The sequence below is a fragment of the Vipera berus genome, assembly GCF_964194415.1.
Source record: "Vipera berus genome assembly, chromosome: 8".
Classification (NCBI taxonomy): domain Eukaryota; kingdom Metazoa; phylum Chordata; class Lepidosauria; order Squamata; family Viperidae; genus Vipera; species Vipera berus.
The window spans coordinates 16,069,364-16,086,875 of record NC_138211.1 but is presented as its reverse complement, the minus strand read 5'-3'; the positions used below and the strand labels follow the sequence as shown (position 1 = coordinate 16,086,875).

The following is a 17,512-nucleotide window of genomic DNA, read 5'->3' as shown; positions in this document are numbered from 1 at the left end:
TTTTATCTGACAAGATCAAGACTGAGTTGAAAGTGAATTTACAAAGGACGGGCTACAAGAATGACATGGAAAAAGATGTTACATTGAAAACACAAAAGAAACCGACTGATGACTTAATGACTAAAAGGAATGTCTATGGAGATCCAGGTCACGAATGCCTCAAAGGTGCTTTTTCAAAAGGCAACTGGACTATGTTTTTTCCTTGAAGAAGAAGACGTTTCTCTTCTCATCCAAGAAGCTTCATCAGTTCTGACTGGATGGTTGGGTTGCCAATTGCCTTTTGAAAAAGCATCTTTGAGAATTAAAAGGAATATACAAACAATAAATCAAGAGAGTGACCTGGATAATTTTCTTATATTGAATTTACAAGAGACTTGTTAAAGTTATGAAGAATCTTGTGAGAAGGAATAAAGAGCAAATATTCTGCAACATTATTTGATTGGACTAAAGACTAACCTTTTTTTGTTGACATCAAGACTGAAATGATTATTTTATGTATTTGTTTATAGGTTAGAGATGGGTTATGGGGGAAGAAGAGATCTGTTGTGTTTAAGAGAAGGTGATAAAGGCAGGATACAAACAAGCAGTTACTATAATTATTAATACTTGTGATGAAGCCACTTCTTTATATGCTTCTTTTGTTTTCTTTATTACGTTCTTACTTTTCTTTCTCTTTTTTCCTTCCTTTCCTGCTATTTTATCTTTGTATTCTTATACCTTTTAAAATTTGTACTAATTTTATTGTAATAATAATCTTTAATCTTTATTTACTATTTATTTAGCTCCGCTTTTTCTCAACTTGGTCATCCTCTGGTCTGTAACTGTACACTGTCTAAAGAACCAGTCAAACAAATTAAGAAAACGGCCACAATCATTATCTAAAGCACCTCTTTTTTACCTAATTATAAGTGTGCTTCTTCCTTGTTGGGGTCTATAGAATGTACTGCAATGGCTGATACAATATTATTATACTGGACAGCATAAAGTGGAGAAATCTATTTTCAAATATTAAAGTAACGTGACTACATATGTATATCAGAATTTGACTGTACAAAGGAGCTTTTGATTTTCAAAATAATGGCCCTATAACCAAGGGCATTATCTCCTCTTTGATTCTTATATGATCAAATAATTGAGGTGCACTCTGAGCACAAAACACATAATCCTGACATGGACAATGACTGCAAGAAAAGTGTTACAATCCTTTGTGCAGCAAGTCTTGGGGTAGAGTGAAGGAGTTGAAGAGACAACTCAATTACATGAATATAGGAAAACAATTATGTAGAAGTTAGAGTTGACTAATTCAAAGGTTGAAGGGAATTTTGAAATGTCACTTTTTTCTGTGGACCTACCCAAGTTCTTAAATCTATATATGATCCTTAATGCTCTTAAGCACAATATTCTATACTTTGGGAGATTTGGGGATACATCCAACTAAAAATAGTTTATTTTTAAGAAAAATGTGCACAAAGGCAGCATACTTTAGGAGAATTTTTTTCTCATCATGCAAGAAAAAATTACCATATCACCCAGAGAATCATTGGAATTTATTATAAGACATCCAGAAATTGAGGAAAGTTGTTATATGATCTGGGAAAATGAAACCAAGATGACTTCTTCTGAATCAACAGATTGAATCCATTTTAACAGCTTATTTCTACACATCTGAAGTAAATCCTTCTGAGCTAAGTGGATTTTGTTATCAAGATGTGAGTTTGCAGAATTATTCATGGTTAAAATAGCTCCATAGAAATCAATGGGTCTTGATCATAACTTTCATCTTATTAAGTTCAGCAGCCTTTATCTAAATAATATTTTATTAAACAGTTGAAGTAATAGTAAACTATAAAATATTCTTGATCTCCAAGAGGAAGTTTTCTGCAAACCTGCATGGTTTTTTTTAAAAAAATCCCACGATAGTCAATGGAATATCTGCAGCTCGACTCCGTGCAGAAGGAGAGAGAGAAATGAGATGATATAGAATGGAGAAGAAAGTTGAAAGATACGTGGACACAGGCTACCAATGTATTTACTACCAATTTATTTTAACCTACACGTCACCCTCATTGAAATGTAAGAACTGGAAATATTTGTCCATTCAGATGTCAGAATTCTTGAGAATTAAATCCTTGGAAATGAATAGCTGATTTTTTTTTTCATTGAAATAGTTCGGTTGCACACATGCATTCCCCTTTACTAATAAATCATAATTCACTTACTTGGAAGCAGCTTTTTTTTGCTTTCCATAACATCAGTCTGAAGAAGGAAGAGTAGAAACAGCAGGCAATGATACTTTCAAATAATGTGCTTTTTTAAGAGAGATGGAATGCCAGAATATTTGCATTGAATCGTTAGACAAGAAAAGGCTTCAGATATTAATTAAATAAAAATATATTGGATAAACCTTATTTAATGAATACGCTAGAGAGATGCTGAGGAATACATACCTGACACTAATTAATGAAAACAGAAAATATTATAATATTGCTTTCCATAATCTACTACAATATTAAGGTTCCACCCTCTTTTGCTATACAATGGTGTTTTTTTTCCCCTCTCCTTTGGCGTCTTTAGACTAACTACTATTCAGAATAACAATCCATTGTTCAAAATCATGGGATTTTTTAAATTGCCTCAAACAACTTAGACCAAACTCTGAAACTAAATCAAAAATATCATGCTTTATGCCCTTTGAACTAATATTATAAGCTCAGGAAGCCTAAAATCCATGCTCACTTTGGGGGTAGGGGTTATTAACATGAAATTCCATCTAGTTCTGCATATTCTAGCAGTTAAATATCTGGTACTATTGTTGCCTTAAATGAGGTTTGATGATGGTGGTGATTTTAATAAGAACTTTACCTTAACAAAAAATCCATACTCATACATTTCTATTTAGAACTAAGTGGAACTTAACACTATAATAAACATGCATATAACACCTTCCTATCCCAAAGAATGTGGGTGTCAACTTTGAAAATGAGCTATTTACAGCAGGGTAAATAGCACCAATTTTAATGGGATGGGATTGTAAGCTGAGGCATCATTATGCTTGATCTTCTGTGCCGTGCAAGGCAGAGACAGAAAAAGAAAGAGAAAGACAAGTTAAAGAGTTAGATTTTCCCACTAGGTGCTAGAACAAGACATTCTTTTGCCTAGAGCAAAATTCAAATTATCAGAGACAGTTCTTTGCTTTACACATTTAGGTTAACACTTTGAGAAATCTTGCTACATCTCCCTGGCAATCCAAATTTTTCTCTTTGATTGCTCTTCTTTTCTCCCTGAGTAACCTCAAGGAGGTGGTTTCCCCCTGCTTTTTGGCAAAATAAACTGGAAAAGATGCTGAACCTTGAATGAATGTGAAAGACTGGATGCTTTTTTTAAATAATTTCTTCTGGTCATGGAGGTTAAATGAGAAGTCTAAACATGCAGATGTATCTTAGAAAACATCCCAGTGTCTCCTGCCCTAGATTTCCTTTTACAAAGACTGCAGTGCTGCAGTTCTATGGCAACACCATATTAATGAGCCAACAATTGTCTGATGTCTTTGTCCATGGCTTTCAAAGTTGTCTCTTGCTCTTCCAACCCTGGATAGGGTGAGGAATGACACCTAAAGCAAAAAAAAAAGATCAATCTTTTGTTACCTTGCATCAAGCAAAAGTGGTGGGGACAAGTAGCAAAGTTCACAATCATATGGCAAATTTATTGGCTCTACTAAACCCAGATATTTTTTTGGGGGGGGAATCTGCATTCTGGTGTACACTTAGTTGAGTGTAGGACTCCTTGTATGCAGTAGAACTTTCTTCATAATAAAAAAAATACCTGAATCATTTCAACATGTGAAATTGTTTTTCCTTTGCATCTTTTGCATGTTAACAGAACCTTTTAATTTGTTTCAAGATGGTGATCACCTACTTTCTCTCTCTATAGCTTATGTTTAGATTGTCACTCCATTTTTTAAAACTCTGGAGAATGATTCCATCAAATGTAAAGGAAGGATCCTGAAACAAATGAGTGCTGACTTTTGCCTAACCTACTACTGTACCATTTGCAAGTGCTGCAGACAACTTCTGCAGGGAAAAAAAAAACTACTTAATTTAGTAGAACTTACTATCAGAGGGGGCAGGGATAAAATTTCCAACCCAAATGGGGGAAGATGTTTGTATAAGACTAAGAAATGTGGACAGATGATTGATGCATAGATAGCATTCGTAGAACAGGTGGGGACAGATATTTAAAAAAAATGATTCAGCATTTTAAAAGTATTATTACTCTTGCCAATGTGCAATCTGCTGTGCTGAATTTCCAATTACTCCCTTCTTTCTCCTTCTTAAGCCACTGTGGTTCCTCTGAGTGATTTGTGTTATCGCAAAGCAGCCACTCCTTTTGAATTCCCTTCCCCCCAACATACAGAATGTCTGACCTTTCAATGTCAAGCCCTTTAGAAACAACACCTTTACTGTCCGGGATTTCTTTTAAAGAAATCTTTTGTTTGTTTGTTTGTTTCTTTGTTTGTTTGTTTGTTTGTTTAATCTCAGGAAAAAGAAAATCTTAACTGGGATTCAGAAGGTTCCCGTCTCCTGCTACCTCTGAAACGCTGCATTGCAGATGGAAAAGTAACTCCAGACATGCAGATACTCGCAGACACGCGGCAAGACTCTCGCTTTTGCTCGGACCTCCTGTCCAGAGGGCCGAAATCACGCCTTTTCACACGCACTATAGAAACGCGGCGACTTGTTCACTTTCTGACTTTCTCCCGGCCCGACGCGCGGTCCTTGCTTCTCCCGGAACTGGCCTTGGTGCTGAAACAGCCATGGCTGCCCCAAACGAGACACACACCCGCCTTACCTGAACCCGTCCGAGCCAGACCCTTTTCCCCAACCTAAGCACAAGGCCTGCTTGCCGGGATGTTCTCCTAGGGAGGAGATTCAGCGGTTGCCCATCCCGCCACCGCCCTCTCCATCTCGCCACTTCCAGAGCGTTGGCAGGGGAGGGGAGGCAGCGAACTGGGCCCGGCTGCTCTCTAGACCTCCGCTGCCGCAACGGCGTCTATGGGAAAGCGAGGGGGGAGGGGAGAAGGTGAAAGGCAGAGGAAGGGGAAGAATCAAGAAAAAGCATTTTTTAAAAAAATCAGTCGAGGTGGGAACGCATGCGGATAATAACAGTAATAAAAACAATGGGAAGAGGGATTTGCAGAGGAAGACTTGGTTATGAAGACTTGGTACCAGAAAGCATAAAGCCACGAAACTTTGGGAGGAAGGTGACTTCGTATCGACCTTTGAGTTAAAGCTTTAGGTGCCATTCAAGAGAGACAAGGAAGGGAGAGAAAATACAGGCCGAAGGGAAAAAAAAGAAAAAGAACGAGGCTTATGAATGGGACAGAAATGGGTAGCTGGAATTGGGCTGAAATTCCTGGCCGGGGAGAAAGCGAGAGGGGAAGGGCGTGGCTTGGCCGCCAAGGGTGGGACTTGGAAGTCCTTGGCCACGCCTCCCCGCCACGCGCGATACCGGCCAGCCCGCCCCTTTCGGAGACAATGTGCGGCTCCGATATAAAAGGCGCCGCTTTCCAGAGTCGTCCGCTGCCGGGAAACCCGCCCAAGGCGCCTCTTCCAAGTCTTCCAAGATGAGCTACACGCTGGAGCCGCTAAGCAACCCGTCTTACCGGCGGGTGGCCGAGAGCCGGACCACCTTCAGCCGGGCCAGCGTGTCGCCGTCGAGCGGCTTCCGCTCTCAGTCCTGGTCTCGGAGCTCGCCCAGCCCGGCCTCGTCGACTTACAAGCGCAATGTGGGCCCCGGGCGGACTTCCTACGGCTCGACGGTGCTGAGCTCCACCGAGAGCCTTGAGCTGAGCCAGTCGTCGCTCTTCAACGGCGGCGGCGGCGGCGGGACGGTGGAGCTGAAGTTGAGCCGCTCCAACGAGAAGGAGCAGCTGCAGGGGCTGAACGACCGCTTCGCCGGCTACATCGAGAAGGTGCACTCGCTGGAGCAGCAGAACAAGGAGCTGGAGGCCGAGCTGGCCGCCCTGCGGCAGAGGCAGGTGGGCCGCTCGCAGCTGGGCGTCGCCCTGGAGCAGGAGCTGCGCGAGCTCCGCGTGGCCCTGGAGCAGGTCAACCACGAGAAGGCGGCGCTGCAGCTGGACTCGGAGCACCTGGAGGAGGACATCCAGCGCCTCAAGGAGCGCTTCGAGGACGAGGCGCGCCTCCGCGACGACGCCGACGCCATCACCCGCGCCCTGCGGAAGGACGTGGAAGAGGCGTCCCTGGTGAAGGTCGAGCTGGACAAGAAGGTGCAGTCTCTGCTGGACGAGGTGGCCTTCCTGCGCGGCAACCACGAGGAAGAGGTGGCCGATCTGCTGGGCCAGATCCAGGCCTCGCACGTCTCCGTCGAGCGCAAGGACTACCTGAAGACCGACCTCTCGTCCGCCCTCAAGGAGATCCGCTCCCAGCTCGAGTGCCACTCCGACCAGAACATGCTCCAGGCCGAGGAGTGGTTCAAGTGCCGCTACGCCAAGCTCACCGAGGCCGCCGAGCAGAACAAGGAAGCCATCCGCTCGGCCAAGGAAGAGATCTCCGAGTACCGGCGGCAGCTCCAGGCCAAGAGCATCGAGCTGGAGTCCGTCCGTGGCACTAAGGAGTCCTTGGAACGCCAGCTGAACGACATTGAGGAACGCCACAACCAGGATCTCTCCACTTACCACGTAAGCCAAGGGCTAGGGTAGATGATCTCGGGAGGGAGGGGAGGGGGACTCTTCCTGGAATCGGGCTCTTTTGGAGCTTGTAGAACACACACACACACACCCGCTGGGGATTGCGACAGAGGGGAGGGGGTGAAGTGGAGGAGGAGGAGGGGCTTCCTTTTCATGGATTAATGAAAGATTAAATCAAAGGGGGTGTGGCGGGATGGGAGGGGGAGTGGACCTGGGAAATGAAAAAAACAGTAAGTCCCTCCAATAACTGGAGCAGGAGAAAGACCCCATCCTGTCTAAGTTAAACTAAGACACTAGGGGAGGGGCCAACGGTAGGGGTGATAACAGAAAAGGCTGATGCCCCCACCTCCATGAGAAAAAACGTTAACATCCAAGGGGGGCTTTCAAGCTTTAACATTCCAGCTGTGGGGGGGTGGAAATGGGGCAGGAAGAGGACTATTCCACACAATCAAATTGGGGGAGGGTATTTTGTCAGCTTTCAGACATAATGGAACTGGGAGGGGCAAGGAAGGAAGGCAAACTCTCTCTCTCCTTCCTCATTAGCTCAACCATCCCTACTATAAATGGAAGAGGCTTTGTGACGTCCCATTTGCAAATCTGAGATCTGGCAGTCTGAGTCAAACTGGAATCCATAAGTTATAGCTCCAGGGCAAGTCCATTTATAAAATGGGAATGACCAGGCAAAATTTCTCTTTATGTCTCTTTTGGGAATGGATCACGGGTCACAATACTTCTGTGAGATGCCTCTTGCTTTTCTGCTCTTCCTGGCTTCCTTCCAATGTCTGTCTTGGCAGTTCCCACCCATAGGGAGCGTGAGTGTGCCATCCCCAGAATTTCTGCCAGAGGTGCAGAGAGAGGGGGGGCCTAACACAGCTTCTTGAGGGGTGCCACAAAAGGGGGGTGGTGGAAATGGAGCAAGGAGGAAGAAGTTATTCTTGCAGTATGTGGGACATCACCTCAAGAGATGTCATCTTGTAACTGAGAATGGGGCGATTTTGAATGGGAAATGGCACTTCAAAGCTCATGACAAAAATAAGATGCAGAGTCCTTTAAAAAAAAATAAGTCATACTTTCATTTCAGGCCATCCCAAAATGCACAAATTGAGAAGACTATGCAAGTGATTTCCATCAAATAGAATTCATGCTGGATCAGAAGTTGCTTGGGGGATAAAAAGAAATGCAGTTCTTGGGGTTTTCTCTCTCAAAATGCCGCTGCTGAAAAAGGGATTAGGGAAGGAAAATTGGTTCTGTACACAGTTCCAGCAATCCATTTCCAAATACTATTGGCATTATTAGGGAGAGAAGGCTGTGGAGCTGGCTTCAAAGTTAATTCAAGTTCCAATTTCTTTCTAAGGGTTACTAATGTTGACCAAAAAATCCCACAGGATTGGTTTTAAAAAGGCGAAATAGGAGAGATTCACTATGCAAAAGGAATAGATTGGGACGTTTTAATAATGTTTAGAGGATTGCCTTAATTGCTAATAAGCATAATCAAACCTGCCTCTCCAACAGCATCCCAAAAACTGGATATGGGGGGAAGGGGGGGGGGTGGAGAAAAAGAAAAGCAATCGTGAATGCTGTTCTTTTTAGTTGTCAGCACTGATAAATACTTAATGTTTTGTGCTTGCGCATCAAATATGATTCTGTGTCGGAATTGCAAAGCATCTGGGTTGTAAGCCATGTCCTATAAGTAGGGTTTTTGTAAACCATTAGCATAGTTCTAAACGAAGGAAGAGTTGAAACAAGTGACAAATCAAGAATGCTCAACCCTTCTTGTATTTATTAGTTATAAAGAGGCTATAAAATGGGAGACAGCAAATAAAATGATACGGTGGGAACAATCTGCATATAAAACTCTGCTTTAAGCATACCTGCAATAAAAAAAAACCAACGTTTCTAGGGTATCAGAGTTACCGTCTGCAGGCTGATGACTCAGCAGGAATCTGAAGAGACAGTTGCAAGATCACTGGTTATACTGTAACCTGAAAGCGACAGTCATTGTGTTGTGCAGTTGTTCTTTTTTTTCAAACCAACAGTAACATTTGCTTTTAGGAGGCAACTGCCTGCAATGCAGAAGGGGTTTCTGCTCAGCCGAGCTCTAAACAGACTAGTCCAGTGCAAAAAGAGACTCGGTGAAAATCCATGCTGCTATTTTATTTCAGATCCAGTTTAATCATCCTCAGCGAGGCCGTTTGGAAAGCAGACTCTACAAATCTAAATGACTTTTCCTGAATTAACTTTTAGGAAGAAGATTAAAAAGAGGAAAGGAAATGAAGGAAGTCCGTCAGTCTAAATGCAATCTTATCCTGTCCAGTCCACCCCAAGATTCTGCAATGCAGAACTTACTGGCGTCAAAAGTCATAAAGTTGTCTGGCTGGCATCAGAAGGATGCTTTTTTTTTAAAAAAAAATCCTCTTGAGTGACATTGAGCATTACAAAAAGAAATGTAACCCTTTAAAACTAGGATAAACCTCAGTCAGCAAGCAGATTGGATAGCCTGTGTTTCTTTGGCTAGTTTAACCTCCAGCTACCAGTATTTCAGAAATTGATGCAATGTCATCTCCCTTACAGCTGAAAAATTGGTCATTGCAGAGGTGAATAATGGAAACAGTGACAGAATGTGTAACTGCAACGTCCAAGGCAGAGCAAAGGTGTCATCACTTAATAGCACCAGCGTTCTTTATATGCCAAAAATTCAGTTTCTAATGAAAACTTAAAACCAATGTCACATTCAATGGGATTTCCCAGGGAAAATCTCTTACACTGCAAGAATTATCTGAACATAATGAAGATCCTGGTTGCAGAGATTTCCCAATCTATCTATTGCCCAAATATATATTTTTTTCTAGTGAAAATCTTGTAGATATGGAAAATCGGTTTGGGGCGTTAAGTACCATATTATTCCCATGAGTTCTGAAGACTTAATATTAACCTGTATTAAATTCCTTAGGATTTGATTAGGATATAATTACTAGTTCTGCTGCATCATCCATCCACCTTGCCAAAACTGAACTGCAGACACCAGAAGGAAAGGTTGCTGGTGATATCCACTCCCTCCACTGTTATCTTTTCTTGCTGTCATTGAAATGCTATTCCAGAGGATCTTTGGATAAAGATCCTTTTCCAAAAGCTGAACCAAAATTGGAAATAGAGTACCCTCTCGCTGTTCAGATCAAAGTCAACTGGTTTTTAAAAAGGAAGCTTCTTGGCTGACCATTTTAGCTGCAGTACATAAATAATCTTAAGTAGTGGCTGCAGAGAGGCAGTTTGGTCTAGTGGTTAAGCCAGCAAGCTAAAAACCAGCAAATTTTGAGTTCAGTCCCACTTTAGGCAGAACTGGGTGACTTTGGGCCAATAATTTGAATTGAATCTTGATTAATAAAAAAAAGTTGGTAAGTTCATAGCTACTCCCAGAATTTGGGGGACCCAGTCCAGTCAAAAGAATTCATTGGTCCAGATATGCTGGTTCTCACTGATTTGAAACCCGTGTTAATCTTCACTGCACTGGATTACACTCTCGACCTTAAGAAGCAGGCAGTGGCAGACCACTTCCCAGATCTCGCCAACAAAACTTCAGGGAATAAACTAGCCAAGTCAGTGCTGACTCAGAGATGTATGTCTATGCGGTACAAACAGCTACAGGCATTTTTGTTGTTCAGAAAAAGATAATTTTTCAAGAGCCCTCTTTTCCTGCCCAGCTGAGATGATTCTGATTCTCAAGACGCCAAAATTTATTTTCACAAAAATAGCATGATAACCATCAGACATTTGACATTTTTAGGTTCAAGCTTTTTTTTTAAGCCTGGTTTCCATCTGCTTTAGCCAGCTTGGCCTTGATGGGATGTGTAGTCCAAAGCATTTAGAGAATGCTGGGTTGGAAAAGATGTTTTAATTTTTAGAAATGTTAAGATTTTTTTAATAAAAGGGATACTCCAATAAGGATCTTCTCTACAAATGAATAGTAGAATACTAGGATTCTATTGCTTCTTGGCTTTGAGCTCCTAGAACTTCATCAGCACTGGGCATTTTTATAATGCTGTAAAAAAATAAAAACTATTACTTCTGGTCAAGATAGAATTTTAAATTTATTATCCTTTAATTCTGCCGTCAGTCTGGTTTTTTTTTTTTAAAAAAATCTCTGTTTCTAGTTTGTCATCTTTCCCAATTTACCTTCTCCTTCAATCCTCCCCCCCACCCCAGTATCCAAATGTAGTGAGCTTTTTGTACCCATCCTAAAGAACCATCTCTATCTTGGTTGCAGGACACGATCCAACAGCTTGAAAATGAGCTGAGAGGTACGAAGTGGGAGATGGCACGTCATTTGAGGGAATACCAAGATCTCCTAAACGTCAAGATGGCTCTCGATATAGAAATTGCTGCCTACAGGTACTGAGAACGCAATGCAGATGTAACCAGACAGGCAGTTTCTATTGCAGATACTTTTAGCTGCAGCACAACTCATCTGCCACAGAGGAGGCACTGTGACTGCTAGCCAAGAGTTTCGCTGGCATCTTAGCACTCTTTGAATTTATATCAGTTTCCAGTAATTAAGCTTTTTGCTTCTTAAGTAACTTTGTATTCTGTGTAGTAGAAAGCTACAGAATTCCTTTGATGGAACACTTACTGGCTTGAAAGAGATCAACTGTGATTTTCAATCGACTATGCTGTTGTCCTAAGCATAATTATTAAGGAAGTCCTGCTGAAGTCAGGACTAAACTTATATTTGGGTAGCAGCATTATGCTATGGAGCTATCACATTAACAATATCCTGCTGAAGTCAGTAGGACTAGCATGTGCTGTTTCTTGAATTTCATTTTCGCTCTCTCATTTTGTTGCTTACAAAATGTAGCTGCTGCAAGCTGGAATGGAAGATTTTTTACTTTTAAATGCCTTTAGAAACCCCCCAAAGGAAAATTAAACTGACCATTTTTTGTTTTTGTTTTTAATTTCACATTAGTAACATAGCTACACTATTATGTCATTGCTATTAATCTTTATCTTTATTTAGGATTATTTGGGATTTTTCCAAAATCAGATAAAAAAGCTCCAGGAAATTGCTAATCTAGGGGACTATTTTGATCACAGGTTTCCAAACAAATAGTTGGCAATTGGCCCTGGTTATCTATAGTAAACATTTATATCTGATTATAAATAAAGGAATTTTTTTGGGTTTTGTTAGTTGGATGCTGCTACTGGTTACTGTATGCCTATCTTTTTTATCCAAGAAGAGATTTTAATTCTATGTCATAAGTCATAATACTAAATATTTTTTTTTAAAATTCCATTTATATCCCGCCCTTCTCCGAAGACTCAGGGCGGCTTACAAGCTTAGCAGTAGCCTTCATTCTATGTATATGCCTGCTTATTAGGGCTTTCACACACACCCCAAGCGGCATTATTACAAAGTCAGTTTAATTGCCCCCAACAATCTGGGTCCTCATTTTACCTACCTTGGAAGGATGGAAGGCTGAGTCAACCTTGAGCCTGGTGGGATGCGAACCTGCAATAATTGCAGGCAGCTGGTGTTACTTAAGGAGGCATTAGCATATTTAAACTTCCTTGAAGAGTTTGAACATCTGTGTTTCCAACACAGACCTATTTTGAAAGTGCTGGAATGTGCTGATGTACATGTATGCAAAGCAAATTGCTCTAAGTATAATCATACTTTTCATTTTAATGATTCATTTTTTTGTTCACTTTAATGACAAAAGTATTAATTTAGTATGTGGAGAGAAAAAAAGCTCAGTGGTCAACTGTGTTGGCATTCAAAGTTGCTAATTCTTCACGGGGAAAATAGCAACAACTATAGGTATTATTAGTTTACTACAAAAAGAAAAAATATGCAAAGGGCACAATAAAGCCATACGTTAAGCATACTGTCACTGATAAAAAAAAAATACATTGGTCAATGGACTGAATCTGCATTCCAGCTCATGCAACAGCTCTTTAAACCAATGCAATGCTCTTCAAAGCAATACAAGGATTCTTAGTACTTCTAATAGTAGACGCCTCTTTGTATTCATGAATGACCTCTCAGAAATATACATAATCTGGAAAATGGAGATATAAATTATGGAGATGTGTGGGAAGCAACTGAGCTGATTGTTATTTCCTCTTATTTCTTAATCTTGAGAGGAAGATGTGAGTGGGAAGTTAATGACCAATTGTATCTCTTCCATTCCTATCAGCAAAGTGATTCAGAAAGAATATTAAGGCACACAGGATGCTCTCTCACTAAAGATAGTATATTTTAAACCTATTCCAGCTTCTTACAGAGATGTTTCTCTGTCTGTGACTGTATACAAGGAGCTGTGGTGGCGCAGTGGTTAGAATGCAGTATTGCAGACTAATTCTGCTGACTGCCAGGAGTTCAATCCTGACTGGCTCAAGGTTGATTCAGGCTTCCATCCTTCCGAGGTTGGTAAAATGAGGACTCAGATTGTTGGGGGCAATAGGCTGACTCTGTAAACCACTTAGACAGGGCTATAAAGCCCTGTGAAGCAGTATATAAGTCTAAGGCAGGGGTCTTCAAACTTGGCCCTTTTATGACTTGTGGACTTCAACTCCCAGAATTCCTCAACCAGCTTGCTTCCTTAGAGAGCTGGCTGAGGAATTCTGGGAGTTGAAGTCCACAAGTCATAAAAGGGCCAAGTTTGAAGACCCCAAGTCTAAGGGCTACTGCTATTGCTAGACACACACATACGCATACACACCTTTGCCTTAAGATGTTGGTGATGCATATTAACAGTTTCCCTCTTATTTCTCTAGGAAACTTCTTGAGGGTGAAGAAACAAGATTCAGTGCCTTTTCTGGAAGCATCGTTGGGCCAACATTTACACATAGGCAACCTTCCGTCACAATATCAACCACCAAAATACAGAAGTCAAAAGCTGAACCACCAAAACTAAAGGTCCAACACAAGTTTGTAGAAGAAATCATTGAAGAGACCAAAGTAGAAAATGAGAAAAGTGAACTGGACGAAGCTCTTGAAGCCATGGCTGAAGAACTGGCTGCTGAAACTAGAGCAGGTGACGAAAAGGAGGAGGAGGAAGTTCTAGAAGAGGAAATTGTAGCAGTTGAAAAGGCTGAAGTCACAGCTGCCGCCCCAGCAGAGGAAGGAGAAGGAGAAGAAGGGGAAGAAGAAGACGAAGGTGCAAAATCTGATGAGGCAGAAGAAGGATCAGAAAAAGAAGAAGAAAAAAGCGAAAAGGAAGAGGAAGAAGCAGAAGAAGAGGCCGGTGAAGGAGAAGCTGAGGAAGCTGAAGTAGCAGAAGAGCGTGAAGGAGACGTAGAAGAAGTCATTGCATCAGAGAAGGTAGAAAAGATGAAAACGTCTCCTCCCAAATCACCCCCCAAATCACCTGTGGCTGAACAAAGCAAAGAAGATGAAGGTGGTGATCAAGAGGGGGAGGTAGCAGAAGAGGAAGCAGAAACAGAGAAAGTAGAATCCCCATCAAAAATAGCATCTCCTGAAAAACCAAGCACTCCAGACAAGGGCTCTCCAGAAAAAGCAGGCAGTCCAGAAAAGGCTGGGACTCCAGAGAAGGCTGGGACACCAGAGAAAGGAAGTCCAGAGAAGGCTGCCTCCCCAGAGAAGGCTAGGACTCCAGAAAAAGCAGGGACTCCAGAGAAGGCAGAGACTCCAGAGAAAGCAGGGACTCCAGAGAAAGCAGCCTCTCCAGAGAAGGCAGGGACTCCAGAGAAGGCTGCATCTCCAGAGAAAGCAGGGACTCCAGAGAAGGCTGGAACTCCAGAGAAAGCAGGGACTCCAGAGAAGGCTGCATCTCCAGAGAAGGCAGGGACTCCAGAGAAGGCAGGGACTCCAGAGAAGGCAGGGACTCCAGAGAAGGCAGGGACTCCAGAGAAAGCTGCATCTTCAGAGAAAGCAGGGACTCCAGAGAAGGCAGGGACTCCAGATAAAGCTGCTTCTCCCGAAAAGCCAAGCTCCCCAGTGAAAGATGTGGAAGAGGTTATCTCCACCACAAAGGCAACCACTGTTGGTGCAGAAAAAGAATCAAAAGAGAAAAGTGAGAAAACTTCCAAGGAATCAACTAAAGAAGACATAGCAGTCAATGGGGAGGTTGACGATAAGGGGGAGGAAGAAGATGACTCCAAGCAAGAAGAAGACAAAGGTATCATCACCAATGGTCTGGATGTGAGCCCCTCCGAGGAGAAGGGGAAGAGCGAAGAGAAAGTCGTGGTGACGAAAAAAGTTGAGAAGATCACCAGTGAAGATGATGGGAGCACCACCTACATCACCAAGTCTGTAACCGTCACCCAGAAGGTGGAAGAGCATGACGATGCCGTGGCAGAGAAAGTGGTGTCCACCAAGACGGTGGAGAAGGTGACTTCTTCACATGCCATAGTCAAAGAAATCAAGGAAAACGGTGACTAAAATAATCATTTCCCCTTCTCTAAAGAGCTTGGATTGGTGCAAAAGGTTAAGCCATACGACAGCTGCAAAAATGCATGAAAGTGGCGGCTTCTCAGCAGAACGGGTTCTCTCGTGGCGTCTCCAAAAGGACTGTTGGTTTTCTTTCTGATCTATTTATGATTTCTGTGCCATACCATACCCAGGGGTTGGGGAGGGGATGCATGCAAGCCCGGTGCACTCCCTCTGCAGAACTTTGGGATTTTATTTTAAAAAATAAAATATCATGCATGAGCTGTTACTCTTCCAGGGGAAGTTGCTGAATTTTCCTAAGCTGCTGTTTGGACGCTTCTGAGGAATGTCTTCAGATGTATTATGCAAAGAATAAACTGAGCCAAATAAACAATAACAAAAGAATGAATTTAAAAAAAATACCCTGAATTCTCCTAGCCTTAAGCTACTTAACAATTATGTTTACCTCACTGGTGCAATTAAGGTGGACTCCTGTCCGTGAGAGAACCTACGTTGACATGCACAGTATGCAACCTTTTGTTGTTTGATGTAAAACAGTCACGGCCCTTTGTGCTCAATAAAGGTCATATTGGAAATGAGCCTGGATTGCTTGGGTCTTTGCTTTCTCTCTCAGGTTCAACGTTTTAGGAGCTAGGTAGGACTTTGCAGTTACCTAAGAGCACAGAACTTGAAAAACTATACTGCAGAAGGACTTTTGAAATTGCACCCTCCCAATTCACACACATCTGCAGGAATATTTAGTGCTCAAATGCTACTTTGCAGGGAAGAAATCCTCAAAGACAAGTAAAAGTAACAAAAACCAGTAGCTCTTGGAATTAAATATCTTCCCCCCCCTTACAATTTGGTGTTTTTGAGGTTCACAAACTGGAAGGAAATCCCTGCAACAGGAAATGTAATTCTCTGCTTCTCCTCAACCCTACCCCAATATTAGGTATATGTACATGCACAAGAGTGCAGTTGTATGTGTGGAAATAAATAAAATAAAATGTATGCATCTAGATCTTCCAGAAGAATCAACAAAACAAAGAAATAAATGGGAGGTTTGTTCTAAAATAATATATAATTTGGCCCTGAGAGATTTCTTTTTTTTCTGCAGTTAGGTCATAATAGTTGGAATTGCAAGAAAAAAATAATCATTTGAGTCCATAGCCCGAATATTGCTTTTAAAAGGAATCTGAATTTGGTTCTGTTTTAAGCATGGGTGCATACAGATATATCTTGGAGTGAAAAATTAAGCTCACTAGGAAATAGATAAGCTTACAAGGCATCCTGAACTAAATCCTTTAAATGGTGAGGATGCATTTGAACAAGTTTGTACAATGTGAACCAATGCTTGTATTTTAACATTGGATAATATGAAGGAAAAGAGAATGCAATTTCCAATAAAGATAGGATGTTTCCACAATGCCCCCCCCCCAAAGGTATATATGTTGCTAAGCTGTTACAAAAAGGATTTAATTTCAACAGAAACTACAATTATAGTCCAGCCCTTCTAGTCCATTGAACTGTAATTCCCATGATATTGGTGGGATTTGATATGTTAATATGGGATTGTGTTAGGAAAAGTTGCTTTAGAAAAAAATAAGCACACAGTTTACTGCCCAATTTTAGATGGTTTACCTCTTTATAATTTCCTCAACCTCTGAGATATTTTGGGTGGGGAGCAGTGGCGTAGCGTGGGGGGTGCAGGGGGGCGGCCGCACCGGGTGCAACATCTGGGGGGGGCACGCTCGCACTCGCAGCTCTCTGCCCCTGCCTGGCTCACTCACTCTCTCTCACTGCAGTGCTGGCTGTGCGAATCTGATCCGAGCTGCCGGGTCACCGCCCACTGTGGAGGGGGGGTGTGCCAGGCGTGCGGTGTGGTGCGGAGAGAGAGCGAGGGACTATCTGGGGGAGGGACAGTGCAGACTCGAGTGCTAAAATCCATGGGTTAGGGGGCGCAAATTACTTGCCTTGCCCCGGGTGCTGACAACGCATGCTACGCCACTGGTGGGGAGGGAAAATGACTCAGCATTAACTAATTGTTCAGTAATATCAATAAATTAAATACCAGCTGAGGTATTGATGAGATGCTCAGACTCAAAAGAACATGAAAGGATCCAGGAGATAAGAGCACCTCCTATAAGAGCACACCAAAAACCTAAAGAGTTCTTGACAAGTTTGCAGTTCAGTGTCACAATGGACAAACCATAGTCCATCCAAGGAACTCACCTCAGTTTCTGGACATTCAGTCCAAAATGGGATTAATAATGCATATTCCTATTCTAAACATCATGATTTAAGAAGAATCAGAAAGATTCCTTAAGAAGGAGCTATGTTCGCTCAAGCAACTATTTAATACAGCATCCTGCTTGCTCACTGGCCAACTGATCAATTCTAGGAAGCCCACCAATAGATCTAAA

At 42.1% G+C, this 17,512-nt stretch overlaps 1 protein-coding gene across 1 annotated transcript; it reads left to right on the top strand.

Moving 5' to 3' along the window:
- The first annotated feature begins 5,189 nt into the window (after nucleotides 1–5,189).
- On the top strand, nucleotides 5,190–15,225 carry NEFM (neurofilament medium chain). Its single transcript, XM_081334084.1, has 3 exons — nucleotides 5,190–6,697; nucleotides 10,968–11,092; nucleotides 13,475–15,225. Exons 1-3 carry the CDS (start codon nucleotides 5,624–5,626, stop codon nucleotides 15,099–15,101), a joined length of 2,826 nt encoding a protein of 941 aa, XP_081190210.1. The 5' UTR covers nucleotides 5,190–5,623; the 3' UTR covers nucleotides 15,102–15,225.
- Nucleotides 15,226–17,512: the final 2,287 nt, after the last annotated feature.

Bases quoted from the DNA above. Each gene is read 5' to 3' on its own strand.
- NEFM (XM_081334084.1), top strand. From the start codon at position 5,624: ATGAGCTACACGCTGGAGCCGCTAAGCAACCCGTCTTACCGGCGGGTG. The intron at 6,698-10,967 runs GTAAGCCAAGGG...TCTTGGTTGCAG, and splicing joins AGGATCTCTCCACTTACCAC to GACACGATCCAACAGCTTGA. The intron at 11,093-13,474 runs GTACTGAGAACG...TTATTTCTCTAG, and splicing joins ATAGAAATTGCTGCCTACAG to GAAACTTCTTGAGGGTGAAG.